Source organism: Hemitrygon akajei, chromosome 1 (assembly GCF_048418815.1).
Source record: "Hemitrygon akajei chromosome 1, sHemAka1.3, whole genome shotgun sequence".
Taxonomy (NCBI): Eukaryota; Metazoa; Chordata; class Chondrichthyes; order Myliobatiformes; family Dasyatidae; genus Hemitrygon; species Hemitrygon akajei.
This window is the reverse complement of record NC_133124.1, coordinates 70275412-70295171: the sequence shown is the minus strand read 5'-3', so window position 1 is coordinate 70295171 and position 19760 is coordinate 70275412. Positions and strand designations below refer to the sequence as shown.

The 19760-nt window shown below is 42.7% G+C and overlaps 1 protein-coding gene across 2 annotated transcripts in view; it reads right to left on the bottom strand.

Moving 5' to 3' along the window:
• The window catches only part of cdk5 (cyclin dependent kinase 5), a 68861-nt gene extending 51791 nt beyond the window's left edge, over positions 1-17070 (bottom strand). For both annotated transcript variants that reach the window (XM_073045244.1, XM_073045237.1), the window contains exons 1-5: positions 16923-17070; positions 10253-10341; positions 9823-9890; positions 5387-5447; positions 3321-3377 (exon numbers count right to left, since the gene is read on the bottom strand). In XM_073045244.1, the coding sequence (XP_072901345.1) occupies positions 3321-3377; positions 5387-5447; positions 9823-9890; positions 10253-10341; positions 16923-16959 (312 nt within the window). In that variant the 5' untranslated portion in view covers positions 16960-17070. The remainder of the gene's footprint in view (positions 1-3320; positions 3378-5386; positions 5448-9822; positions 9891-10252; positions 10342-16922) is intronic.
• Between the last annotated feature and the right edge of the window lie 2690 nt (positions 17071-19760).

Sequence of the window (19760 nt, the reverse complement as noted above, 5' to 3'; positions counted from 1 at the left end):
TAAGGCAGAGGTTGATTGGTCAGGGCATGAAGGGATGCGGAGAGATTGGCACTGAGAGGAAAATTGGATCAGCCATGATGAAATGGTGGAGCAGACTTGATAAGCCAAATAGCCTAATTCTGCTTCTACATCTTACGGTCTAAGATTTGACAGAGGCATACAGAATTACGAAGGGTATAGATAGGGAAAATACAAGTAGACTTTTTCCACCGAGGTTGAGTGAGACTACCACTAGAGGTCATGGGTGAAAGGCGAACACGAGGGGAAACTTCACTCTGTGTGTGGAGAGAGTGCAGAATGAGCAACTGCTGGATGTGACTTTCATTTCACCATTTAAGAAAAATTTGGATAGGTCCATGGATGGGAGGGGTATGAAGGGCTATGGTCTGGGTGCAGTTCAATGAGACGAGAAGCCCAACCTCCCTGAACCTCTCAAATAGGGGTGGGTCAGTGTCAGTGTCTCTGGACAATCAGAATGATAATGTCTCTCTATCAGGAGGACCTGAGACCTTCTATAATTAACACTTTATGGTGGAAGATTGAAGGCAAGTAAAGGATTAACGCTCTGTTAGATCGATTGGCTACTGGGGAGGGACCACTGATGGAAGCCTGAAAACATAACTAGAATGAATGTGCTGCAGGGGCAAACAGTGCAGACTAAATTGGGAACATTCTCATTTGGCATTTTAAAAGCCACGCCTTTAGTGGGACCCTCTTACAATACTGCCACTTAGTGCTCTGGTATCTGTGAAACAGTATGAATGATGAAGAATTACTGCTGCTTAGTGCCAGCTAAGTATACCCCTCCCCCCAGCATGTCTGAAGCAGACAAATGCCACACCTAGTTTATGAACTGCTCTAGTTGCTGGGCTGGGAAGCAGGTGACCAGGGGTGGAAGGCTGCAGTGCTGAACCCAATCACAGAAACAGTTCTGCAGCAAGGAGGAGAGGGTCATTCCAGCCAGTGAGCTGAACTGGTGGCAGTCACCTTGCCACCGCAACACAAAACAGATCAGCTGCACACATACACAGACTCCTGGCCAGCGGCAATTGGAATGGCTGTATGAATGGCAGGCTGGCAAAAGAGGATGAATGAACTTTTGAAAAAATGATACATTTACACCTTACGGGGTGGTTGACTGTACTACCTTAAGCCTTATACCAACTAAACAACAGATCTCTACCCCAAGGATCACTGATAATCAAAATGATCAAGTGTACCCTAAACCTGAGGAGGAAACAGGCACTGAAGGGCCCCCACAGTGGGAGGGAAAATGTGGGTGTGAACATTCATAATTCTCCAGTTTGCAAGGGAGAGATTGTAGCAAATGGAGATGGTAACACTTACTTGGTATCAGTACAAGGGAAAGACCATCTGGTGTATTTAAACAGGGAGAAAATCCTCTGTAAAACTAATATTAACAGATGCTTTGTTTTCTTCCAGGTGAAATGAAAGTGCTGGAATTAATCTTGTCAACAACATCAATGTGCAATGTGCATGTAAAAACAAGCAGAGACCTACTACAAAAGAAGGAATCATTGTCAGATGCAACAACAACCCCACACATCCGTTAAGTTTAACCTTGGTTAATTGCAAACTGGTTCACATCATTCGAAATAAAGTGTGTGGACCTGGGGAATAAATAGTAAACGGGAACTAAACATAATATTAGTTGTGCTTGTAGTACAGTTTATTTTAGTCTACCTCCTATATGGAATTCATATTATAATCTTAATGCTCAAGTAATTATATTGTAATAATTCTAGTTAATTTTTATTTACTGTAATCCTTATAGAAAGTACAAATGAAGAATCAAGAGGTAGAGATCAAGGAAAAGAGTTAAATGTGATTCCTCCTTCATATATTTTAAAATAAAATGGAAGTCGAAGGCAACAGTCTTAGCCTGGAAGTTGAATTGTTTTGATAACTAAAAGAGTACAAGTGTACAGCCTTGACAGTACATAACGATGAATACATTTTTGTCCAGAGAAGGTGAGATCATTGCGCAGATGCAGATTGCAAATGGCGCTTTATCATGGGAAAGTACTAGTGTAAGGGATTTTGAAGGATATAAAAAAGGGCAATTTCTTTGTGCAAAGGGGAATCTTCTAGGCTGGGTCATGATTAGTGGTAGCACTAAGGGTTGGATGTTGGAGATAGAGACAGAACATCCAGAGAGCAAGAAAGATTGTGAGAAGAAAGGCTGCGTACAAGTTTCTCAGAATTCCTTCTAGTATTCAGCAGATCAGTGTATTTAGATAGATAGATAGATACTTTATTCATCCCCATGGGGAAATTCAACTTTTTTTCCAATGTCCCATACACTTGTTGTAGCAAAACTAATTACATACAATACTTAACTCAGTAAAAAATATGATATGCATCTAAATCACTATCTCAAAAAGCATTAATAATAGCTTTTAAAAAGTTCTTAAGTCCTGGCGGTTGAATTGTAAAGCCTAATGGCATTGGGGAGTATTGACCTCTTCATCCTGTCTGAGGAGCACTGCATCGATAGTAACCTGTCGCTGAAACTGCTTCTCTGTCTCTGGATGGTGCTATGTAGAGGATGTTCAGAGTTTTCCATAATTGACCGTAGCCTACTCAGCGCCCTTCGCTCAGCTACCGATGTTAAACTCTCAAGTACTTTGCCCACGACAGAGCCCGCCTTCCTTACCAGCTTATTAAGACGTGAGGCGTCCCTCTTCTTAATGCTTCCTCCCCAACACGCCACCACAAAGAAGAGGGCACTCTCCACAACTGACCTATAGAACATCTTCAGCATCTCACTACAGACATTGAATGACGCCAACCTTCTAAGGAAGTACAGTCAACTCTGTGCCTTCCTGCACAAGGCATCTGTGTTGTGCATGCCAAGAATTAGTTTGTTTTCTGTACTACTACTTCATTAAATATTTATTTTGCTTTCTGTATTCCAACTTTAGCATAACTCTAATAAAGTGATTTATTGTGTACAAAGACTCAATTGTTTGCAAATGTATTTGCAAACACCGCTTGATGAATCAGAAAAGAACACGGAACAAATCATAAAGTATTTTTCATTACAGTAACCAACACATGCTCTCTTTGCCCTGGGAGTGCTTGATGATGCAGTGTAGGGGAAAGATTCACTGTCTAACACATGCCGAATATGATCTAGAACAGGGGAACCCAACCTTTTTTATGCCATGGTGCAATACCATAAGGGGGTCTGTGGACCCCAGGGTGGGAACTCCTGATTTAGAACAACTTGACATGACAGTGCATTTATAACTACGATACGTAAAAGCTCCCAGCAGAATAAGGAATACTGTGCTTACCTTCACAATCTCAGCATCAAGATCTCCAGTACAACTATCAAAATATTTCTTCAAATCCTGAAAAAAATCCAAAAGGTTGAACAGCAGAATTACCAGGCACCAATATGAAAACCAACAATAAGATTTACCCCAGAGAATCCAATAAGAAACCTCTGAGTTTAGTCCACCAGTAATCGTTTCCAAGTATATGATGTACATATTGCTCTATTTTTTGCACTATTTATTTATTTTTATATACTTGTTGCATTACAGTAATTTTTATGTATTGCATTGCACTGCTGCTGCAAAACAACAAATTTCATAACATACAGGTGTTCCCCGTTTTTTGAATGTTCGCTTTACGACAGCTCGCTGTTACGAAAGACCTACATTAGTACCTGTTTTCGCCAACCAAAGAGGATTTTCGCTTTTATGAAAAAAAGACGCCCGCTTTATACATGTGTTTACCCCGAGAAAGACTCCAATGACCGTGAAGCCTTGTGCGGGCATTGTTTGCGCATGCGTGTACGTGCATAGGCATGTATGTGCCAATGTTTTCCTCCAAATCGATTTTGGCTCGCTGTCTTCCCAATTTTGATAAGTGAAACTACACCGTACATACAATATTTCTACTTTATATAAGGTGTATATTTATCATATCATTCCTGCTTTTACTATATGTTAGTGTTATTTTAAGTTTTATGTGTTATTTGGTTTGATTTGGTAGGTTATTTTTTGGGTCTGGGAATGCTCAATAATTTTTCCTATATAAATTAATGGTAATTGCCTCTTCGCTTTATGACATTTCGGTTTACAAACGGTTTCATAGGAATGCTCTACCTTCGAACAGCTGGGAAACCTGTATGTCAGTTATAATAAACCTGACTTGGATTTCTTTCAAGTATTTCTCCACTCACCCTAACCTATGCCCTCTAGTTTTGGACTGCCTTACTCTGCAAGAGAGCTGAGGAGAGATTGGAGGATCTGGCTGGTCTATTTGTTGATGGTACAGTTGTTGATGGTGCTCAGAAATAGGCAAACTCACCGTGACAGCTCCACACCTCAGTGTGGAAAGGTTGCACCACTCTCCCCAGCCTGCTCAACACTAGCTTCACAGGCATTGTCACCACACTGAGCTGTCAGTCAACTCATTGCTGTCAGGTCTCATCACAGTTGAGAGCGACCTCAACATGTGTGTTTTTAAAGCACAGGTGGGTAAATACCTCTGCGTATTCTCTGAGCATTCGGGCTCTCACAATCAGACTATGTAACAGTTTCTTCCCCCAAGCTATCAGACTCCTCAATACCCAGAGCCTGGACTGACACCTTACTGCCCTATTGTCCTGTTTATTATTTATTGTAATGCCTGCACTGTTTTGTGCACTTTATGCAGTCCTGGGTAGGTCTGCAGTCTAGTGTAGTTGTTTTTTTTCTCTCTGTGTTGTTTTTTACGTAGTTCAGTCTAATTTTTGTACTGTGTCATGTAAACACCATGGTCCTGAAAAATGTCTCATTTTTACTATGTACTGTACATAGCAGTTATGGTCGAAATGACAATAAAAGTGACTTGTCGAGTATTCTGACTGAGGACCAAGTGCCAATCCATGTCTTCTGAAACATGTCATTTAGATTCTACCTGCAGGACCTGAGTGCCTTTTATCATTAAAACATGAAAACGTAGAAAGAATGGACACAGAGAGCTGTTTCCAACAGTGCAAAACCCTAGGACCAGAGAGTACCACCTCAGAATTGGATGTCCCCTTATAATAGAAATAAGGAGGAAGTTTTTTAGCCAGAGGGTGGAGAATCTGTGGAATTCATTGCCACAGACAGCTATGGAGGTAGTCACTGGGTATATTTAAAGTACAGGTTGACATGTTCTTTATTAGTAAGGATGCCAAAAGTTATGAGAAGACATGAGTGGGGTTGAAAGAGAAAAATAAATCAGTTATGATCAAAGCAGACTAGATGGGCCAAATTATCTAATTCTGCTCCAATGTCCTATTGTCCTCCCACATCAACTCCTCAAACTCTAATGGGCTCAGTTGCTCCCTGCTGATGATGGGAGGCCAGGCTGCAGCAGTTACCTGATCACAATATTCAAACACGAGGGTCAGCTTCTTATCGCTGTGAAGAACATCGTGCAGTCTTTGGAGAGAAAAGAAAATGAAAATCAGATTGAGAACTTCCAGCAGGGGAATTAATGTGTTACTTTTCAGCTCAGATACGGATATTCCAGCATGAAACTTGTTCCCAGGTTTTACAACCAACACACCCAGATCTGTTCTCAGAAAAAGTTGACATGAGATGGTGTTCATAGACTTATAATCACGTAAAGTATATGATCCAGAAATAGGCCCTTTGGCTCACCAAGTCCATATCAACCATCAAACATCCATTTACACTAAATGCTACATTAGACACATTTTGTTTTATTCTCCCCATTCTCATCAACTCTCCTCAGGTTCTACCCCTCACTTACACACCAGGGGCAATTTAGAGTATCAATGAACTAATTAACCTGCACATTGTTGGAATTAGGGGTTAACCAAAGTGCCCAGTGGGACTCCACCCAGTCACAGGGAGAAGGTGCAAATTCCACAGTGCTGGAGGTCGGAATTGAACCAGATTTTCTGCCCTCAGCACCAGTTCCTGTGGCACACCACTAGGTACAGGCCTTCAGTCAGAGAGGCAACCTTATACTACCACTCTGGATTCTCCCACAAAGCCAATGTCTAATCCAGTTTGCTACTTCATCCTGATTACCAGGCAATTGAACCTTCTTGACTAGCCTCCCATGAGGGACCTTGTCAAATGCCTTACTGAAATCCATGTAGACAATATCTACTGCCTTGCTTTCATCAACTTTCCTGGTAACTTCCTCAAAAGATTGGTCAGACGTGATCTACCACACACAAAGCCATGCTGACTATACTTAATCAGTCTATCATGTCTATCCAAATACTTATATATCCAGCCCCTTAGAAAACCTTCCAATAACTTTCCCACAACTAACGTCAAACTCACTGGCCTATAATTGCCTGGTCTATGTTAAGAGCCTTTTTTAAACAGTGGAACAACATTGGCTATCAGCCAATCCTCTGATGCCTCTCGTGTCACTAAAGATGTTTTAAATATCCCTGCTAGGGAAATTTTTGCACTTGCCTCCCATAGGGTCCGAGGGAACACCTTGTCAAAGCCTAGGGATTTATCCACCCTGATTTGTCTCTGGGTTGCAAACACTTCCTTTTCTGTAAACTGTACAGAGTTGTTGGAGTTGATGCTGCTTTGCCTCACTTCGACTCTGTATCTATCTGCTGAATAAATATAGATGCAAAGAATTTATTTTAGATCTTCCCTATCTATTTTGCTCCACACATATTTTACCATTCTGGTGTTCCATAGAAACAATCTTGTCCCTAGCAATCTTTTTGCTATTAACATATCTATAGAATCCCTTGGGATTCTCCTTCACCCTGACTGCTACAGTAACCTCATGCCATCTTTCCGTTTTCCTGATTTATTTCTGAAGTGTTCTCTTACATTTTTGTACTCTATAAGCAACTTATTTGTCCCTACTTGCCATGCACCTCCTTTTATCTCTTAACCAGGGGCCTCACTATCTCTTGAAAACCAAGGTTCCCTACACTTGTTATCTTTACCTTTTACTCTGACAGGCACATACAAGCTTTCTATTCTAAAAATTTCATTTTTGAAGGTCTCCCACTTTACAAGTGCACCTTTGCAGAAAGCAGCTTGTCCCAATCCACACTTCGCAGATCTGGATAGCAGATCCAGAATGGCACGCACCCTTTTTTGTTCTTCTATATACTGATGAAGAAAACTTTCCTGAACACATTTGACAAACTCTATCCCATCTAGTCCTTTTACAGAATGGGACTCCCAGTCAATATGTGGAAAGATATAGTACTAATCAAGTTATTAGAAGTGCACATTTTGGGATATAGACAAGCTAGAAAAATAACAGTGATAAAGTAGATGGAGTTTAATATGTACAAGTATGAGGTGTTACACTTTGAGAGGTTAAATATAAGAGGAAAGTTCACATTAAATGGTAGGACACTTTGAAGCATTGAGGTACAGAGTGATATTGAGATGTGGGTCTGTAGCTCCCAGAAAACAGCAACACATGTAGATACAGGAAGTTAAAGGTTAAAGGATGTCGATTATAAAGGTCAGGAAGTCATGCGGCAGCTGTATAAAACTTTGGCTAGGCCGCATTTGAAAGGGTGCAGAGGAGATTTACAAAGATGTTGCCTGGATTGGGGAGCATGCCTCATGAGAATAAGTTGAGTGAACTTGGCCTTTTCTCCTTGGAGCGACAGAGGATGAGAGGTGACCTGATAGAGGTGTATAAGATGATGAGAGGCATTGATCGTGTGGATAGTCACCCGAGGCTTTTTCCCAGGGCTGAAATGGTTGTCACAAGAGGACACAGGTTTAAGATGCTGGGGAGTAGGTACAGAGATGTCAGGGGTAAGTTTTTTACTCAGAGAGTGGTGAGTGTGTGGAATGGGCTGCCAGCAATGGTGGTGGAGGCGGATACGATAGGGTCCTTTAAGAGACTTTTAGATAGGAACATGGAGCTTAGTAAAATAGAGGGCTATAAGTAAGCCTATTAATTTCTAAGGTAGGGACATGTTCAGCACAACTTTGTGGGCCGAAGGGCCTGTATTGTGCTGTAGGTTTTCTATGTTTCTATGTATTGTGTGTAGTTCTGGTTGTCCCATTACAGGAAAAATGTGGAGAGTGTGCAGAGGGTGCAGAAGAGGTTCATCAGGATGTTGCCTGGAATTGAGAGTATTAGCTGTATGGAGCAGTTAGACAAACTTGGACTATTTTCTTGGACCCTCAGAGGCTAAAGGGAGACCTGATGAATGTTTATAAAATTTCAAGAGTCCTAGATAGAGTAGATGATCAGAATCTTTTTCCCATGTTAGAAATATGCGATACTAAAGACAAAAGCGGAAGTTTCCCAAAGAACAGTTAGGAGGCAACTTTGTTTTTACTCAGAAGTGGGAGGTTATTGAAATGCACTGCCAGGGAAAGTGATGGAAGTAGATACAAATGGGGATGGGAGACAATTAGACAAGCTCCTAGACAGAGAGGGAATTGATACATACAGACAATGTGCAGGGAGATGTCCAGTTTAAACTGGCATCATGGTTGGCACAGACATCATGGACCAAAGAGCCCATTCTTGTGCTGTACTGTCCAAGTAATAAGAAATATAAGGGAACTGAAGGCCCTGAGAAACTGACACAGAAGTGGAGTTGAGGCTTTGGTTAGGTGAATGGCCAAGTAGCCTGCTCTTGTTCCTGTGTTGTATCATAACATCTATTATGACACAGGTCCACTGGATTCAAGAGAGCAATCCTATTACGCAAAGCTGGACTGAGAAGAGGCAGACAGAGCTTAATCTGGAAAAGTGTGAAGTGAATCACATTGGAAGGCTGAAGTTGAAGGCCAAATTTCAGGTTAAATGGCAGGATTCTTAGCAGTGTGTAGGAACAGAGGGATCTTGGGGTCCACATTCATAGATCCCTCACAGTCGATAAGAGTCAGCCTTCAAAGTTGGGGGGGGGGGCGGTTGAGTTCAAGAGCTGTGACGTAAAGTTGCATCTCTATAAAACTCTAGCTAACACACTATGCTTGAAGTATTGTGTGCAGTTCTGGTCCCCTTATTACATAGAAATACAAAAAGGAGGTTGAAAGGTGACTTGATAGAGGTGTTTAAAATGAAAAGAGGCATTGATAGAATTGACAGCCAGAGATGTTTTCCCAGGGCAGAAATGGCTAAAACAAGGGGTCATAATGTTAAAGTGATTGGAGAAAATTATAGGGGATTTGTTAAAGGGGGTTCTTGTTGTTTTTCTTACACAGATACACAGAGAGTGGTGGATGTGTGGAACACACTACAATGGATGGTGGTAGACATTAGGGACATTTTAGATAGGCATATGGATGAAAGAAAAGTGGAAGGCTATATGGGAGGGAAGAGTTCATTGATCTTGAAGTGGGTTAATAAGCTGGCACAGCAATGAGGGCCCAAGGGTCCATATTGTGCTGTATGGTTCATTGTTGTACAAGACCCACTTCCTCTCTTATTACAACTCTTTAACCTTTACAGGAAGAGTTTAAGCAACAGGGCCTGAACTCACTTTAGAAGAATGAGATGATATGAGTAAAATGAGCAGAATTCACCTGAGCTGGAAAGGATAGAAGCAGGGGTGATGTGAACTCTCGCTGGGCCAGGGATAAGGAATCATCCATGTAGCACTGAGAAGAGAAATATTTCTTTACCCAGAAAGTAATAAATATTTGGAATTCTCCACCTGCAGACAAGTGGAGACTCAGTTGCTGTGTACATAAAGACAAGTTAGAAGACTTTAAAATATTTAGGTAATCAGTAGTTGGTGGAGGAGAGTGGTGTTGTGGTAGAAGATCAGCCACATTTTCTTCTGCAGTGTCCACATCCTTCTGACCAGCAGATTACTCCTACCTCACAATGTTTTTATGTTTCAGCTCCTTCAGAAGACAGATTTCTCGTAGGGCTGAGCTGGGCACCCCCTGAGTGAGAAAGAACACAAATAAATTATGTGGATCAGCTTTTGGCTTTAACTGCAGAGGGTGCTTCATACCCCATAACTCAAGAGGACCACAACCAGATATGTTAACGCCAGCTAAATTCAGTAACATCTTGCAGCTCCGTAAGCTTCCCCCGAGCAAAATGCCACCCCAGAGGGCCAAAATACACATTGTAACCCCAAATTCTGCATTTCCGGGTGCTCTCCAGCAGACATGTAACCCTAGAGTAGAGGTTACACTACAACTGCAGGGGATACAGGCATCTCCTGTACTCCAGGGGACGAACTATGTCCTATCACAACAGGTACAAGTGAGCTGCACCCCAGATTTTTTGGATCATTTACCTCGTCATCATCATCCAGTCGAACTCTCTTCAGTGCCACAATTTCATGAGTTTCTTTGTTCTTTGCTTTAAACACTGTCCCATAGGTTCCTGAGTAAGGAGAATAGATGCTGATGGCATTTCCAAATTTAGACTCACAGAATTAGACATAATAGAAACAGGCCCTTCAGCACACCTTGTCCATCAGGAGCTACCTGAGCTGATCCCATTTCCCCACATTTGGCTCATATTCCTCTTAACCTTTTCTATCCATGTGTCTGTTCAGATGTTCTTTAAGCATTGTAATTGTTACACCTCCACACTTCCTCTGGTAATTCTTTCAAAATACCCAACACTCTCTGTGTGAAAAACAGGAGGGGAAGAATTGGAGGGTTGAGGGCTGAACACGAGCCACTGGGCCTCACAGAGAATAAAGATGTGCTGTTAGCATTGACCATTTGGGCTGAAGCGCCTTTTTCTGCGTTGTGTTACTCTATGACTACGACAATTATAGGGAGAAATTGGTCAGGCTGTCTTCATTTCTTGGAACATCAAAGAATGAGGAACAGCCTTATAGAAATGTTTAAAATTATGAAAGGCATAGATAAGGTCGATAGCATCAATCTTTTCTCCGGGATAGGGGAGTCCAAAACTAGGAGAAAATTATTTAGGGTGAGAAGAAAAGATTTAAAAGGACCTTGAAGGGCAATCTTTACCATACAGAGAGTGCTGAGTTTGTGGAACGAGCTGCCAAAGGAAGTGTTTGAGGCAAGTGCAAGATAGTGTCATTTAAGAAATACTTGCATAGGTAAATGGAAGGGCAGTCTTGGAGGTATGTGTGCTGAATGCAGGAAACTGGGACTATCTGCATATGTACTATGCCAAAGGGGTCTTCTAACTGTGCTGCATCAGTTGGTGAGAAGGTCAGGAGCATTACCATGTTGAGTATCATGTCATACTATATATCGCCATCCCAGATGTCAGGATCCCAACCCCCTAGCTATTAATTCATTCACTTTGATGCAATCCAGACCCAGATCCTGATCCCTCGGGTTTGCTCAATCTTTGTGCTATGCTTTAAGCGGTTTACATGTTAGGTTGAGTTGCTGGGTTTCGACTTTGTTAGCTTGTTCTTGGGCCAACAGCCAATTCAATTAAGGCAAAATTTTACTGTTAAGGATTCCCATTTTCTCAGTAAGGGTGGCTTCTTGTTCTGCTGCCATAAACACATCAAATGTCATTTTCAAAGCACACAGCAAAATCTAACAGGCTGTATCTTTACTCTCCTCTCTTTGGGGAAACACTATCTTGTCCCCATCTCCAACATCTAGCTCTAATTGTCACTTAGCCCAAGAGACAATTCCCTTGCACAAAAAAGTGTCCCTTTAAATACCCTTCAGATCCCTCACAGTTGCAGTGGTTAAGAAGGCATATGGCACGTTGGCCATCATGAGTCAGGAGATTGAGTTTGAGTTCAAGAGCTGCGAGGTAATGTGGCAGACCTATAAAACTCTGGTTAGACCTCACTTGAAGTATTATGTTCAGTTCTGATTGCCCCTTTATAGGAAGGATGTGGAAGCTTTACAGAGTGTGTGGAAATTTACTAGGAACTGCCAGGATTAGAGAGCATGCCTTATGAGGATAGCAGAGTGAGCTAGGGCTTTTCTTTCTGGAGGTCACTTGAAAGAGGTGTACAAGGTGATGCGAGGAATAGATTAAGTGGATAGGCAGAGATTTTTTCCCCTGAGCAGAAAAGGCTAACATGAAAGGGGGCTTCATTTTATCATGTGCCTCCAACTACTCTGAAACTCATCCTTAATAATAGACTCCAACATCTTTCAACCACTGAAGTCAGGCTAACCGGGCTATAATTTCCTTCGCCTCCTTCAGAGTGGAGTGACATTTGCAATTTTCCTATCGTCAGGAACCATTCCAGAATCCACTGAGTCCTGAAAGATCATTACGAATGCCTCCACAATCTCTTCAGCTACTACTTTCAGAACCCTGGGGTGTAATCTATTGGTCCAGCTGACTTAACTAACTTCAGAATTTTCAACTTCCCAAGTACTTTTGTAGTAATAGCAATGATACTCACTTCAGTCCCGACACACTTGCATTTCTGGCATTCTGCAAGCCTCTTCCACAGTGCAGACAGACACAAAATACTTATTAAGTTCTTCTACCTTTTTTTGTCCTCTCATTACCTCTCCAGAATAGTTTTCCAGCAAACCGATATCCACACTCACCTCTCTTTTTATATACCTGAAACACTTTTTGTATCCACTTTTATTATTGGCTAGCATACCTTCATGTTTTATCTCTTCTCTCTTTATGACTCTATTAGTTGTCTCCTGTTGTTTTTAAAAGCTGCCCAATCCTCTACTTTCCCACTAATTTTTGCTTTATTATATGCCTTCTCTTTTCCTTTTATGCTCTCTTTGACTTCCCCTCTCTGCTACGGTTGCCTCATTCTCCATTTAAAATACTTCTTCATCTTCAGGTTGTACCTTTCCTGTATCCTCTGAATTTCCCACAGAAAAACCAGCCTTCGCTGTTCTACTGTCATCCCTGCTGTTGTCTCCTTCCAATTTACTTTGGCCAGCTCCTCTCTCATGCCTCTGTAATTCCCTTTACTCCACTGTAACACTGATACATGAAATTTTAGTTTATCCTTCTCAAACTGCAAGGATGAATTCTATCATATTATGATCACTACCTCCTAAGGGCTCCTTTATCTTAAGCTTACTAATCAAATCTGGGTCATTATATAACACCCAATCCTGAATTACCATTCCCCTCGTGGACTCCACTGCAAACTACGGTACTCTAAGAAGACATCTCTTAGGCATTCTCCCTCTTGGGATCCAGCACCAATCAGATTTCCCCAATCCACCTGCATAGTGAAATTCTCCATGACAATCGCAACACTGCCCTTTTTACAAGCCGTTTTTTTATTTCCCGTCGTAATTTGTAGCCCACATCCTGGTTACTGTTTGGAGTATATAACACACATTAGGGTCTTTTTACCACTGTAGTTTCTTAACTGTACTCACAAGGATTCAACATCTTCCAATCTTTTGTCACTTCTAAGGAGTTGATTTAATTCTTTTTTACCAACAGTGCCTCCCCATCCCCTCTGCCTACCTGCCTGTCTTTTCGATACAATGTATTTCCTTGGATGTTAGGCTCCCAACTTTAACCTTCTTTCAACCATGACTCAGTGATGCCCACAAAGTCATACCAGCCAATCACTTCCTGTGCTACAAGATCATCTACCTTGTTCCATATATTTTCTGTATTCGCATATAAATCCTTCAGTCCTGTAATCATCATCCTTTTTTGGTTTTGGTTCTCTGTTACACTTTAACTCATTCCACTGACTGCAATTTTGTCCTTTCATCTGCCTGTCCTTCCTCACCATCTCACTACACACTGCAGCTACTTGTATACCAAATGCCCCATCCTTAGTCCTATCACTCCGGTTCCCATTCCCCTGCCCAATTAGTTTAAACCCTCCCCAATAGGTCTAGCAAACATGCCTGCAAAGATACTGGTCCAACTCGGGATCAGGTGTAACCCATCCTTTTTGCACAGGTCATACCTGCCCCAGAACAGATCCTAACGATCCATAAATCTGAATGAAACCCTGTCCCCAGCACCAATTCTTCAGTCACACATGCATAGCCAAATTATCCTATTCTTACCCTCACTAGTACGTGGCACAGGCAGCAATCCTGAGATTACTACTCTAGAAGTCCTGTTTTTCAGCAGACTATGTAACAGTTTCTTCCCCCAAGCCATCAAACTCCTCAATACCCAGAGTCTGAACTGGCACCAACTTACTGCCCTCTACTGTGCCTATTGTCTTGTTTATTATTTATTGTAATGCCTGCATTGTTTTGTGCACTTTATGCAGTCTTGGGTAGGTCTGTAGTCTAGTATAGTTTTTGTGTTGTTTTATGTAATTCAGCATAGTTTTTGTATTGTTTCATGTAGCACCATGGTCTTGAAAAATATTGTCTCATTTTTACACTGCACTGTACCAGCAGTTATGGTCGAAATGACAATAAAAAGTGACAACTTGACTTTCTAACTTCTTATATTCTCTCTTCAGGACCACCTCCCTTTTCCTATCTATTGTATGTCATTGGTACCAATATGTACCACAACGTCTGGCTGTTCATCTCTCCCTTTAGAATACTGTGGACCAGTTCCAAAACATCCCTAACCCTGGCACCTGGGAAGTAACATACCATCCAACTGTCTCTTTCACGTTCACTGAATCTACTTTCTGCTCCTCTAATTATAGAATCCCCCATCGCTACTCTTTTCCCCTCTTCCTTTCTGAGCCACTGAGGTAGACTCAGTGCCAGAGACTTGGGTGCTGCGACTTCCTCCTGCTAGGTAATTCCCTCCCAAAAGTATCCATAAGACTTATAAGACCATAAGATATAGGAGCAGAAGTAGGCCATTCAGACCATTGAGTCTGCTTTGTCATTCAATCATGGCTGATCCAAGTCTTCCAGTCATCTCAGCTTGCCTGCCTTCACCCATGCTCTTTGAAGCCCTGGCTAATCAAGAACCTATCTATCTCTGCCTTAAATACATCCAATGACTTAGCCCCCACAGCCACGTGGTAACAAATTCCACATATTTACCACCCTCTGACTAAAGTAATTTCTCTGCATCGTTGTTCTAAATGGACATCCTTCAATCCTGAAGTCGTGCCCTCTTGTCCTAGACTCCCCTACCATGGGAAATAAGTGGTATACTTATCCAAAGCAGTATACTTTTTAATGAGGAGAATGGCCACAGGGGTACTCTGCACTGGCTGCCTACTTCCTTTCCCTCTCTGGATCAGGGACCTGTGACATGCAATTTAGGGGTGACTACCTCTCCCAGCTATCTATCCCCTCCTCATTCTCCCATATGAGCCCAAGATGACTGAGTTGCACTCCAGTTGCTTAACAGGGTCTCTGAAGAGGTGCAGCTTGATGCACTTTGTACAGATTTAGTTATCAAGTAGACTGGAGGTCTCTCAGAGTTCCCACATCTCACACAAGGAACATGCTACCTCCTCCAAATCCATTCCCAACACACTAGCTATGTACCAACAGTTAAAAAAAATACTAGAAACCAACTTACTTACTTAGAACCTCCACCTGTGCTTACCCAAGCCTGTTGAGCCAATGCTGGACCCCTCTAACAAAGCCCCACTCACACAATGGCCACTATGCTTACATCTCCTTTCTTTCTTTTTATTGCTCCACACTGATTGCTGCCTGCTGGAAAAAAGCTGAAAAGCACCTGAGCTCTTTTTAAACCTCGCGCTGCATCAGCAACGAAGGACCTTGCATGCTGATTACCACCCGCCAAGAAAAAACTCCAGATATCATTTCCAGATCCAACGTGAAAGGCATGGGTAAAAGATCCCATCTTTGAGCCTCTGTGAAGATCATGAGAACTCTCAAGAAGACAAACTGCAGGAGATTTGGATGTGATACTCAGTTGTTTGGTATCTAGGAGGAATAGATCAACGGACGTCTGGGCATGAGGTGCATGGGTGAGAAAGTAGTGATGCTTTATTGAGTGGCTGAGCAATCTGAAAATGCTCGCTGTCAACTCCTGGCGGCTTTCAAAGACTAACTTTACTTAAAGTAAGCCGACCAGACCTGTAAGCAGAACTCCTTATGTGCTCCAGACCATTTGCGGACTTGGGTGCAGTATTACCCTTAACCCCATCGTCCAGATGCTGCAGACTGTGAACAGCTGGAGCACGAAGGGCAGATGATCAAGTCTAACTGTATACTCCACTACGTCCTTCGTTTACCAAATATCCAAATCTCCTACAGTTTGTCTGCTTTAGAGTTCATATGATCTTCACAGAAGAGCAAAGGGTCATTCTGGTTTGGGACGGCCGGCGCTTGGGGTGTCAGGGGAAGCTAACGGTTTACAACGCCACACACAAAATGCTGGTGGAACACAGCAGGCCAGGCAGCATCTATCAGAAGAAGCGCTGTCGACGTTTCGGGCCGAGACCCTGTGTCAGGACTGCTGTCGACGTTTCTCCCTATAGATGCTGCCTGGCCTGCTGTGTTCCACCAGCATTTTGTGTGTGTTGTTGTTTGAATTTCCAGCATCTGCAGATTTCCTCGGGTTTACAACGCTCTGCGTCTGCATCTATAAACTCCTTTTCAAAGACAAATTACCAGTCTCACATCCTAAGAACGTACCATCAGCTCTGTATTTACCAGATAAAGTAAACAGCCTTTTATATTCTCTCATCACTCCATCTTATTTGACCGGGATTGACATTTGAAGTGAAGACAATAGAGCCTTCGGATATTAGAACAAGGTGCCCACCAATGAATGAATGGGTCAAAGGATCGTTAGAGACTTGTCCAACAAATCTGGAGAGATTGAACTGTGGGTAGTGGGTACTGAGGGAACATTGTACTGTGGAGCGCCGAATAGTGAGAACTCACTGTGAAGGAATAGGCTTCATTTCGAGACCAGTCCTCCCCTGTTGCTGCTTCGGGGCCTGTCAGCAGGGCAGACGGGTTCCGTGATGGGACCCTGAAAGAGGGAGTCCCCGTGGCCTCACACTTGTCATCGACAACTCCCCCCCCCCCACACACCAGCTTTCGTGACGCCCCAAGCGCCGACCCTCCCAGATCGGAAGGACCCTTTACCTTCGCCGATTTTCTCAAGTTTCTCATATTTCTGCATCACGGAGACTGGAGTCGAGCAGACGGGTAACTACGCGACAACACAACTCGCAGTACCAGAAGGCACAGCGCCTCACGCAGCATGGGAGGGCTCATATCCACATAAGCAGCACCAACAGCACCAGAGGACTCACCGCCACGCACAGCGCCGCCTGTAACAATAGCACCGCCCCCCACCCCCGCCACACACACACAACGGGAAGGCTGACTGTCACCATCAATCACAGCGCCATCTACAGTACCGGAGAGTCACTGCCAAACTAGAGGCCAGGTGAGAGTGGAGAGATATAATAGAAACTTCAGAGGCAACTTTTTCACGCAGATTATGGTTAATAAACGGAACGAGCTGCCAGAGGAATTTGGTGACATTGGTACATTAACAATAGCTAATCCAGGCAGCAGCCTGGCGAACCTCTTCTGCAATCTCTCCAAAAACTGGATTAGGGAATATTAGCTGTAAAGAGAGCTTGGACAAACTTGGATTATTTTCTCTAGAGTCAGAGACAGAGGGGAAATCTGATAGAAATTTTTAAGATTAGGAGATCAGAGATAGGGAGGATAGTCAGAGTCTTATTCCTGGGGAAGAACTGTCAAATACAAGAGAAAGAAGCTATAAATTGAGAGGGGACAACTTTAAAGGAGTTTTAGGGGGCAAGTTTTTTTGTACACAGAGAGTGATAGGTGCCCCGAAAGTGAGAGGTGGTGGTGGAAGCAGATATGGCAGTAACATTTAAGAGACATTTACACAAGCAGATGAACAGATAGGGAATGGAGGAATATAGACCCCGAGCAAGCAGATGGGATTAGTTTAAATAGGCTTAAATTGCAGCATAGGAGAGGTGTTTATGTGCTGTACAGTTCTTTTCTTTCTTTTTCCAATATCTTAATTAAATTTCATATATGTGTGGTGAACTACATATATCTGTCTGGACACGCCCCCCCTGCTGACTGCTCCTGTGGCTCCTCCCACAGACCCGGTATAAGTCTCCAGGATGTTGTGTGGTGGTCACTTGCTACTTGTGCTTTCTTCCAGCCAGTAAAAGCCTACCTTAACTCACGTCTCAGAGTTATTGATGGTGCATCAATATGTTCTATGTTTTATGTTCTAATTTCATGCAGCACCTACCCCTGACTTCTCTGTGAGTTTGTCAGCACCCTGTGATTGGAAGAAATGCCACTGGTATTACTATGAAGAACACTTATGTATACAAGTTGTTCAGGATATTAAACTGGCTCCATATAGGAGAAGGTCTCAACTAGGCTTGATTTGTTTTGCGTTAAATACATCATGTATCTTTCAGTAAAAGAGGAACAGGGGAAAGTTTCTCAATGATCTCATGCTGCAACCATGTTACAACATGACTTGCTCTTTCACCATCTTCCTGTTCAACCCCGCTACCATAGAGTCTCATCAGAGGATGTAAGAAGGCGCTGGGTTTCAGGGCAGAGGAGGCTGGTGTGGCACAGATCTCAAGGATTCCTCTTGTGATTGCAATAAAGCCCAGTGTCAGAAGTTTCAGAAGATCTGAAGAGAAGCAGTTCTCTCAAGCTGCCACATCACAGCCTTTCATTCTCCAACCCGAGTCCAGCAACTCAGACAATGTTCCTGCTTCCCCTATATAACATTTCCCTCCAGAGACAGCTCTTGCTTTTTTACTGGTCTTCTCCCTGTAACTTTGTCCCTCACATTAGTTAATTTCACTTTTCTCTGGTTCAGAAGACCTTTTGGGAGTCAATGACAATTCCAAAAATGTTCCTGAGGTCATAGATTGCGCAGCAACACACAAAAAATAGACCATAAGATATAGGAGCAGAAGTAGGCCATCTGGCCCATTGAGTTTGCTCCACCATTCAATCATGGGCTAATCCAATTCTTCCAGTCATCCCCACTCCCCTGCCTTCACCCCATATCCTTTGATGCCCTGGCTAATCAAGAACCTATCTGTCCTTGCCTTAAATACACCCAAAGATTTGGCCTCCACAGCAACAAATTCCACAGATTTACCACAGATTTCTCTGCATCTCAGTTCTAAATGGACGTCTTTCAATCCTGAAATCGTGCCCTCTTGTTCTAGAATCCCCTACCATGGGAAATAGCTTTGCCATATCTGATCTGTTCAGGCCTTTTAACATTCGGAATGTTTCTATGAGATCCCCCCTCATCTCCTGAACTCCAGGGAATACAGCCCAAGAGCTGCCAAACGTTCCTCATACGGTAATCCTTTCTTTCCTGGAATCATTCTTGTGAACCTTCTCTGAACCCTCTCCAATGTCAGTATATCCTTTCTAAAAAAAGAGCCCAAAACTGCACACAATACTCCAAGTGTGGTCTCACAAGTGCCTTATGGAGCTTCAACATCACATCCCTGCTCTTATATTCTATACCTCTAGAAATAAATGCCAAAATTGCATTCACCTTCTTTACAACCAACTCAACCTGCAGGTTAACCTTTAGGATATCTTGCACAAGGACTCCCAGGTCCCTTTGCTTTGCTGAATTTTGAATTCTCTCCCCCATCTAAATAATAGTCTGCCTGTTTATTTCATCCACCCAAGTGCACAACCATACACTTTCCAACATTGTATTTCATTTGCCACTTTTTTGCCCATTCCCCTAAACTATCTAAGACCCTCTGCAGGCTCTCTGTTTCCTCAACACTACCCCCTCCTCCACCTATCTTTGTATCATCGTCAAATTTAGCCACAAATCCATTAATCCCATAGTCCAAATCATTGACATACATCGTAAAAAGCAGCAGTCTCAACACTTACCCCTGTGGAACTCCACTGGTAACTGGCAGC